Source organism: Bicyclus anynana, chromosome 8 (assembly GCF_947172395.1).
Source record: "Bicyclus anynana chromosome 8, ilBicAnyn1.1, whole genome shotgun sequence".
NCBI lineage: Eukaryota > Metazoa > Arthropoda > Insecta > Lepidoptera > Nymphalidae > Bicyclus > Bicyclus anynana.
Window position 1 is genome coordinate 13,124,453 of NC_069090.1, and position 10,395 is coordinate 13,134,847.

Below are 10,395 nucleotides of genomic sequence, written 5' to 3' on the forward strand. Positions count from 1 at the left end.
GAAAAAAGTAATCAAATCGCCTCTAAAAGTTATCAAATAATTATGTACTGAAAATGTTTAACATTGTATAAACTTAAGTGTAAATATTTTCATATGTTAATAAAAAAACTTGTATCATCTTTTGTTTCATTTATAAACGCTTTCATAATCAAAAAAGTTGGCGAATATTTAAATTTGGCAGGATTATTACAGTCACTTACAGAGTTGATATTTATTATAACTTATACTGCCGTTTAAGCCATAGGATTCTGAATTTTTCATATTTACCGGTATTCAGAAACAAAAAATTCGCCTAAACAAGGCGGATAAAGTCCTTTTCATGAAAAAAGTCCATACTCCCCCGGACGCGGCGCTAAAGCCTAGTTCGGACTATAGTATTTTAGACGATTAAGAACAATTTTTGTATTTACCGCCCCAAAATTGTTCGTACTCGACTAAAATACTAAAGTAGTCTGTACGGCCTTTAAGGCCTAGTTCGGACTACTTTAGAATTGTGTCGAGTACGAATGATTTGTATTCTGTAATGTAATGTTAAATTGTAATGTTTTTTTGTATTCTGAGCCTAATGAATTAATTTACGCTTTGATGGTACCTTTATGAATTAAATATTAAATCCCTAGGAAAACTGGCACTTGTCAGTTTGAATGAGTGATGTCAAACGAACCCATTAACCCCCTCCGTATGTGTGTTAATAATCTGTGGGTACAACGGTTCACAAAGCTAGAACTCAGAGCCGTAAAACCAGTTTAAAAAAAATAATTCAAAATTAACTGTCAGTTGCAGCCGGTGTGTTTATTTTTGTGATAAAAATTTAATTTAAATCAAAGTAAAAACTAAAAAGATTTGACAATATTACATTGAATAAAGGGTATTTAAATTTTAGTCTTATATCGGAGCATCTTATGTAATGGCGACTTTCTCTCGTCTACAAAAGATATCTATCCTCAGTTTAGGCGCGATTGGTGGCAGTCTCGCATATTATCATAATTTAGGTAAATCCGAGCATAAATATATTGTTAGAAACTCGTGGACCACGAACTATACGCCCAGTGTGAAATGGGACAAAAATTGGGACCAGTAAGTAGACTTTATATTTTTAAACATAAACATTTTTTTTTGTAAATAGTTATAATTTAATTATTGTGGTAAGTACGTACAGCTACACTATTATTAATTAATAACTACATTTATTGCCTATTGGTCAAAATACTTAAGTCCGAACGATTAAAGTATGTCTCATCCACAGACTACTCATAATACTCTGTTATGGTCTCAGCCATCTGGCATCTGGTTAAATTAGTCAGTAATTTACTCAAGATAATTTAACAAAAATATGAAGATATTTGACCAAGACTAATTAAGTGATTAAATGAACCATGAGTTCTAATCAAAACAGAGGACTTCCTAACTCTTGGCTGCGAATTTCTTGTAAGAAAGAAAAACTTATCATTTCCTCGAACATGCTCTGACCACCAGTGGTGTGCATAGGGTTGCTGATCAGAGTATGCAATAGTAAGATTAATAACCAAATTAGAAAATCTGCATTAACTAAGCATTAAAAAAACATCTCTTAGGGTATGCAGTACTTTAATGCATGTATGAAGCGAATACCACAGCTGACCACAAAAAAATGGCAGTCGTATAAAATTTACGTTATTTACATTTCAGTCGTGAACCAGAGAGAATTATGAAGCCTCCAAAGTCTGACAATCCAGAGGACGACAACAGATACAATGAACAAATTAAGAAATCAAAGAGCAAAGCAGTGCGACACCTATTCCTTATTAGACATGGACAGTGCAGTCTTGACAGTGTCACAGACAATGAGAGAATTCTTACTGAACTAGGTACAGTACAAACTTTCATTTTTTGTTCTATTATTCTCATGCAGTCAGCAGATTATAAGCAGAGGTGTAGGGAAATTTGATGGTTACAAGCTCAGACCAATTATTGTATAGGACCTGCCTCGCTAGACGTTACTTTTCTGTCAAAGTAACTTCTAGCGAGGCAGACAATCAACAATCGTCAACGATCTAATGCGATTATAAAAACTGTCTCTATAGAATCGATGTTAAATAGTTGTAATCGTGTTTGTTGGTTAAAGAGCTCTGTAAAAATATCTTTTTGTGTAGTGTAAGATATATACCAAATCTAAGCTCGTTTTCTTCAGAAAATGACAGACAATTTTGTTTGTGACTATGAGTGTGATACAGGTCCTTCTATAATTGGTCTGAGGTTACAAGCAATTTTCCCCAGCATTGGCTTTCAATCAAGAATTTGCTGTCTTTTCAATCATCAAATAGCTACATTATCACTATCATGTCAGTACAAACTTGAACTGAAAATATTTAGTAGAGTACATAAATTTCAAGTCAATAAGTTTCATTCAAGTACATAAATAATTTAATTATTTTTTTTTTGTGTTGAGTTAAATCCATCAGTAATCACTTGACTATAAACAGATGTTTTGAAGTTGTTCCATCATTACTCCTTGTTTTGTACAATTTTTTTGGTATTCACTGTCCATCACACAATTCTTCCAAGTACTATATTTAAATAATACAAATTAATAACCAACTGATATGATGTTTATTTGAAGCTTGACTGGCTAGTATTACTTACATTTAAATAAAGAATAATTTCAGGTAGACATCAAGCAGATCTCACAGGCAAAAGATTGGCCCTTCTAGACATTAAGTGGGATCTGCTAGTCAGTTCAACAATGGCCAGAGCACAGGAGACTGCAAAAATTATAGCCAAGCATTTACCAAATGACATAGAGCTGAAAGACTGTCAGTTAATAGAAGAAGGAGTTCCTAATATCCCTGAGCCTAAAGAGTATTGGACGCATGAACCAAGAGTAAGAATGAATGAAATAATAATGACTTCATATAATAAGGGAGGTTGTCTATATGTAGCTTGGCAACTTCGTTCGTAACACTCCTGATGGTCCACGCAGACCGGGAGGCGTGTAGCGAAGAATGGAAAACCCATAACTGATGCTCACTCCTCACCTCACTTCCCCGCAAGCACAATTTCACACCAGATCAGTCTTTCCCGATCAACAAACTTGCCAGACTATAGTGGTACTGGTGGTAGAGTATACAAAGACTAAAAAGCTGTATTTCCCGCTTTTGGGAAAAATAAAGTTGTAACCTCTCTGAAAAAATGATATAAAAAGGCTGCACCAATCAATTTGATCTATGCATAAAATAAGCATTTTGGAAACATTTTTAAGTAATATGAATGATAAAAAAGCTTGGTGGTAAAAATGCAATAAACGACTGTGTGCTTAGTTTTAAATAAGTTTTTTTAAAATAGTGGTAAACAAAAAAAATAAACATTGGCTGAGTTTGTTGTGGGCTTTTCTCGGCCCTAGGCGCCTTTGGAACCGTCGTTACTTTAATTTTAAGTCTTCGACTATTATTACACCACCATTACATTAATTTAAATTATGACAATTTGACTTTTCAAAAGTGCTTGTAAAGTAAGCCTAATTGAAATAAATGAATTTTGAATTTTAAAAAAAAGTTTAATTTGGAATTAACCTGTCGTCTGTGGCATTTGTAGGTCTACCAGGATAACGCGCGTATCGAGGCAGCATTCCAGCGATACTTCCACCGCGCGCCGCCCGACCAGACGCAAGACTCCTACACACTCATTGTGGGCCATTTAAACGTCATACGGTTCTTCGTTTGCAGGTTAGATGTTTATGGTAGGGGAGCCCGGGATGCTAAATTTGCAGTTACTCGAGCGTCATTGAGACCGATTACATTTGGTAGATTAAATTATAGGAAGAATAAATGGTTATTTACTTTTTCCGCTTTTAGCGGTGGAAAAAAAACTACAGACTTTAAAAACAATTTTTATTACTTTGGCTTACTGAAATTGTAAGAAAATTTTAGCGATTAATTAGGAAATTATTTCCTTAAAAATAAGTAAAAAATTAATCGCACTCGTACCTCGAGCACTAAAATGTAAGGGTTTAATTTTGTAACTTTGAAACCCTCCCATTCCATTACGTTACGCTCAAATCGTCAGATTTTCGAAATGTGCAGTTTTTAGCTATCAACTCACCTACCATATCTTAATCTGACGTGCTGGTTGAGTATTTATGAAGTTAGTTTTTTTTTTTTGTTGCCCTAAACATACCCACCAATATTAAGGGCTCATACTCGGTGGAGGTACTCGACAAAGTGTAAGGTATAGTCCCTTATGTTTATCTGCCGCGCTCGAGTAACTGCAAAAGTCCCCTCTTCGGCTCCTCTACTATTAACTTGATTTTTAAAGTAAAACTTTTTTTATACACATGTCGGTGAGAGTGAGTCAACACGAGCCGAGATAGTACGAAGTGTTCTGTGAGTGCTGGCTATATAGGTGACCGATCAAGAGTTCTAGCTGACTCTGAGTTGTGACGTTCGATCTATCCACAGCTTTTCTTGGATAATCTTTCATGGATTATTTTGAGATACATGTATCGATCTCCTATTAAAAAGTGGATGCACAATTAGCGACCAAAAACGTCCACACTTAATGAGTGCCAAACACAACATCTTGGCACTCAATTCAAGTAGTCGCATTTGCAAATTCAACCTTTAACTCATGGTATTTTATTGAATATTGGACTATATTTAAAGGCCTTTAGGTATAATTTTCTTTACCAATTCTACATGATTGTGCGTCCTTTTATTATAAGAGGTCAATGGATACATGGATTATTTGAGGACAGTGGCTTGAGTCTCAGACTAAATACATAAGGACTAGTATCGCACCCAAATTTGTTTTTACACATTTAAATACAAAAAAAGGTATTTTTACGGAGGTTTTTAACCGACAGACACGGTTGTAAACTATGAAACATCGATTCTATAGAGACAGTGTTTATAATCGCATAAGATCGTTGATCATACACTTTGACAGAAAAATAATGTCTTGTGAGGCAGGTCTTTATCTAATTAGTCTGAGGCTTGAGTGGATAATGGAAGTGTTAACTAGTGACAGGATTTTCGATACACACTGTACAAAATTCAACGCAAATCATTTAAATTCCAGGGCTCTCCAGTTCCCACCAGAAGCCTGGCTCCGGATGTCCCTGAACAACGGCTCTATCACGTGGATCTCCATAAAGCCGAGCGGTAACGTGATACTGCGGTCACTAAACGATACAGGACACCTGGACCCCCAGGATATCACCATCCAGTAAACTATGTGTATATGTCAACATCCTAGACTGTCAATAGATGAGTATAAATACAAGCCTCGGACAAGAGGGGTGTTAGTTACACTTTGGTGCTACAGCAGTACGTACCACGAGGTACTAAGTAGATACAGTGTTCAACCAACTGGATGTGATAACCCGAGTGATCAACTGATCACCCAGAGAGTGTGTGCAAACACTACACTATGAAACATGCCTTAATTTGTATAACACGGTGACATAACATGGTGATAATGCACAACCCTTTCGGTCTGTACATGACATTGTATGCTAGTAGTTAGCATTAGCAAAGGGTTGTGCATTATCATCCTACTCCTAACAAGTTAGCCGCTTTCATCTTAGTACTCGTCCAGAAAGGGCGAATTCGTCGCGAATTGTATCGCGCGAATTCATACGCGCGATGTCGAAGTACTATGACTTTGACCAGAAAGGGCAAATTCGCCGCGATTCTCTCGCGCGTAATACGCGCCTTGTGGACGCAACAATCGCGCGTAACACGCACGAGAGAATCGAGGCGAATTTGCCCTTTCTGGACTGAGCCTTAGACTACCATACCCCTGCCCTACCTCTACCCTACTCCTACCCTATCCCTACCCTACCCCAAACCTACCCCTACCCTAAAAAACATTGATTTTAAGATGTGTTCTGCTATTCTGAGCGGATACAAATCCAACAAATCAAACCATGAAAATTAGTCCAGCAGATCTTAGGTTAAAAGTGTTGTAACAAACCCGTCTTTGTTTTATATATATTACGCTCAAAGATCGAAAACGCTCAAATCGCAGAAAAATAGCTCACAATGCATTGTGGTCACAGTAAAACATCCACATGGCGAAATTTGTGTTATGCTTTTAAAAAAAATTGTGGCAATCACAGAAAGACCAAATAACGCAATTCGTGTAGTGGCTGACAAGCTTTTCGATCTCACCGCTTTGTGGCAATGAAGGAAAGCCATGAAGCGACCAACATGTTGTAACTTGTCGGTATCGGCTCAAATGCAAAGAAGCATTAAAACATCAATTTTATTTATCTATTTAGATATTATCCAATGAGTAATCTATCTAGTAAACTTTTATTATGTTCAGTAAATGTCAAATGTTATTCAATCATATTTTAATAAGTTTTAAATCCTCACTCACAGGAATCAACATCCAGAACCTGAAAAATTAAAAGTTGTTCAACAAAGCTGATAATACATAATATGAGAAGATACTGTTCTATTAGTAAACTTTATACAAAACTTGCACAACACACCAACGCTCCTGGCACGCCAAATGGTGTTGTGTAGATTATGCATTCCATGTAGAATTATGTTATTTTTACTCATAGAAAATTTCCCCACGTGCCAGCAACGTTTGCGTGAGGTAAATACAATAGAATAAGCTTTTCTGTTTTTGTATACCCTAGGTAGCTACCATGAAAGGACAATGGTCTATTTCCAAACAAATTTTTGCTGACATTTTTTTTAAGCGTCTATGAATGAAAAAAATATAAAATGATAGATAATTATTTTCTTAACAATTTATTCTTATGGTTTAATATTATGTGAAGTCTGGAATTCGAGATATTTATGTTTGAAGTTTTAGAGGTTATGTTTTGTCAACAACGAATAGAGACCTACTTTTTAAATTGAAGTCTTAATTATTCCATGATTATGAAGCCGGGTATTTGGGTTCGATCAAAGAACATAAAAAGTAGGTTTGATCCCCATTTTTCTCTTAGTCATGGATAATATACATACTTTATAAAAATAAACCTTCCTAATTAAATCTAAAAACCAACGTTGAATTTAATACAATAGTGTTTTAAGTCAGTAGTTTAGCGGGAGAATCGGTGTCATGTTAAGCATAAGCGGTCGTTAAAAAAGAATGTAGGTACAGAAAATCATTTGATAAGTATGGGAAAAATGCAACAAGATTTACGCAAACAACGAAATTACGACGCGATGTGACAACTGACTGACAGCTCACAGTTAAATTGTTAGTGCTGACTTTTCATAGGAACACGTAAAAGTATCGATACTTTATAGTATCGATTATTAATTATCGATCTCCTTTCGATATTGTTATTTTTGTAATGAATAAGTAATCTTCAGGAAATTACTTACAATGTATATGCAATATTATATATATGCAATATTCGTATAAATAGTATGGTTGCCATACTCAATTATTTAAATGTAATTGATGTGAATATATTTTAGTTTTTGGACTTAATTAGACCTTTTGCTTTGTTTCAAAAAATTAAATAAATTATTTTCTACAAACTGTAATAGTTTACATTAGTAGACGCTTATGAATTCTATCAACAAACACCAGACCATTGTCCTTTGCCTCCCTGTAAAACTTTTTTGGGTTCCGTACTAAAATGATAAAATCCAAGCGAATAGCGCACAACAACCGTCTTTTTACGAAGAGCTTTATAACTTTTATTAAGAGGTTTTTCCTAAAAAAAATAGGTATGCTATTTCTTAAATTCAATCTTGCGATTCTGCGAAACAGTCTGAAGTATTTTTCATTGTATATACATATAACTAAAGTGGCACAGTAAAAACATTTTTGGATTCGTTTTACTTTTTTTCTTACATGCGGAACCCAAAGAGCACTAGTCTGCCTCGCACTTTTTTTTTTTTTCATTTATTGAACTATTATATTTTTGCTATTTGTATTAGTTATTTTTTTTTAAGTTTGTTGTAACTCATCAAATATACATACGAATATAGTATTTAAGATCAAAATGTGTAATACAATAAAGCCGGAGAATCGATTTTCCATACATCACTTATATGATTACTCGATTACCAACCAAGCAGAAAATAATCATATTATAAGTGGCCTAAAATGTGACGCTGCTTATAGAACTATTATTAAATAAATAAAAAAACATTTTTTGAATTTTTTTGATCGGACTTTTTAACCATAAAAATCTAAGTTTTTTACTTGGACAGAATGGTCAGAGACTAATGGAGATACAGGAAAATGTTTCTTGATGTTAGTTATGCTTCAGTTGTCTTTACTTAATTAATGGAAAATTTATAAAATGTTTTGAATGAATAATGAGCATTTTGGTTGAAAAATAATTTATGAAGCTGCTACGATTTTTTGAATACAGATAAAATGTGTGTTTTAAAAACACTTGTAATAAACATTCAATTTCACAATCATTGATGTGATCAAAAAGTTGAGTATGCCAAAATTGAATACCAAAAATCATCATTGAACCTGTTTCCCTGACTTAGACACTGTATAATAGTTAAATACTCGTACCTACTCGTAAAATTGTGAAAGTAAAGTATTTGAATCTCCTCTAAAAGTTATAGAATAAAAATGTATATTTTTGTACCGAAAATCTACTGTACTGTAAAAAGTGTACCTAAATAAATTCATATAGATCTATTAATGTTAATAAAAATAACTTTTATAAAATCATCTGTTTTATTTAAGAACCTGCATTCTTAATTTATAAAGTTAAAGCAATTTTACACTGTCAATTATTAGAATTTTTTAATGTCGATATTTTGAAATTCTAAATTTAAGACGATTTACCTTTCTTGAAAATGAAACGTGTTGTTAAATTATTTAGAACGATACACAGAGACATGACATCGAAACCGGTTTATCAATATTTTTTTTAACGTTAAAAATAACGAAACAAGAAAATAATTCAGAACGAAATAGACAAAAATAGTCAAAGTAAAGCCTTGGTCATATTATGTTACCCGGGCTATTAGTTAATACTGCGAGTTTTTTGACACCTCATTCAGTAAAATCGATACAGGCGCTATGTGGAACATACATGCATACCCTTCCTTTTGGCTTTGCCGTAGTCTGGTAAAAAAACGTTGCTTAGCACTCGCAGGTCACAATTCAACAATGCACATCCAAATTCAAAACATCTTCGATGTAGAAAATTCCGTACCATAATTGTAGCTTGGTGTAATGTGTTTGTCGAAATAAAACAACATATTCAGCGGGTACTCCATTTTATTGTTATTTTTTTTCTAATTTTATATACGCGATCATGATATATCTGTATAGGAGATAAAAATTTCGAGAAAAATATAAAGATTATTAATTATTATGTTACAGAAAAGTAGATATAAATAGACATTTAAGAAGTTTAAGATATTAAAATCGGTATATTTCAAAAAACATGCAGGCTCGTTGAATTTCAATATAATATGTATTTTTATTGATAAATTATCTTTACGTAATATTAAAATGCGATTTATAATAGGTGTTAGATGAATTAGTTATAAAAGTAAGAGAAATATTAGAATCTTATTTTAAATACTGTGAAGGATATTTTTAAATTTTGTATTGGCAAAGATTTCTTACTTCGTCAATAGTACGAGATTTTTTGGCTTTAAAAGTTTATAATTATTTATATTTATAAGCATCGATAAGTAATGTCTAATATTTCGTCTAAACTAATTTCAGCCAAGGTGACACAAACTCACTGGAGTTTCACCTTTATCATGGTTGACGTGTTAACCCGTCGACACGCAATGTAGTGGCGTGGTGGTCTTGTCTTAAGCAGTAACTATAATATCTGAGGTCTGGAATTTATTAAATCGTTCGTTAGTTTTTTAATGATGGATACAGTGGCGGATTTGTAGTCTTAGCCGCCCTAGGTCCAATAATACTAGCCGCTCCTTTGTTAGCACGACAGCACCTATATTACAATAGTCTATTAAAAAAATGCACTTTTAAATAAAACATCCACTCGATTTACAGCGTTAGGACCGGTCGTATCCTTAACTGCTTTTGGGCGTGACTATCGCGTATAGGTACTCTCTCCCAATCGATTTAAAGTTTAAGGAGGAAGCCCGGAACTGGTGCCAGTGACTAAATAGATGCGGAGTAAAATTGTTTATTTTACTCCGCCTTAGTTCAAAAAAAAATACAAAATTCTAAATTATTATATTGTAATTGGTGAAAATTGGGTATTTTCTATTACTTTCCACATTTGTTACGAATGGCTTCTAACATCTGGTCACTCAAAGCCTGGTTCTATTGGACCTTAGTGTAAATCCGCCACTAAATAGATAAGATCTGTTCATGACCCCCGAGCTGGGGACCCTTCGATCCGTGAGCCCGTGACATTTTGCAGGCTCTGCCACTGCCACCCTATAGTTTCAACACTGAGATTAGGTTACAAGTTTATTTATTTCTTTC

General features: G+C 33.9%; 1 protein-coding gene across 2 annotated transcripts; it reads left to right on the top strand.

The window, feature by feature from the left end:
* The first annotated feature begins 733 nt into the window (after positions 1-733).
* On the top strand, positions 734-6,599 carry LOC112046055 (serine/threonine-protein phosphatase Pgam5, mitochondrial). 2 transcript variants are annotated; one of them, XM_052882972.1, is made up of 6 exons: positions 734-1,077; positions 1,669-1,847; positions 2,646-2,710; positions 3,571-3,701; positions 5,053-5,199; positions 6,360-6,599. In XM_052882972.1, the coding sequence occupies exons 1-6, from the start codon at positions 908-910 to the stop codon at positions 6,406-6,408; spliced, it is 741 nt and encodes a 246-aa protein (XP_052738932.1). In that variant the 5' UTR covers positions 734-907; the 3' UTR covers positions 6,409-6,599. The 2 variants fall into 2 exon arrangements, with proteins under 2 accessions (XP_052738932.1, XP_023938286.2); XM_024082518.2 differs by having other exon boundaries at positions 738-1,077; positions 2,646-2,860; positions 6,360-6,597.
* Positions 6,600-10,395: the final 3,796 nt, after the last annotated feature.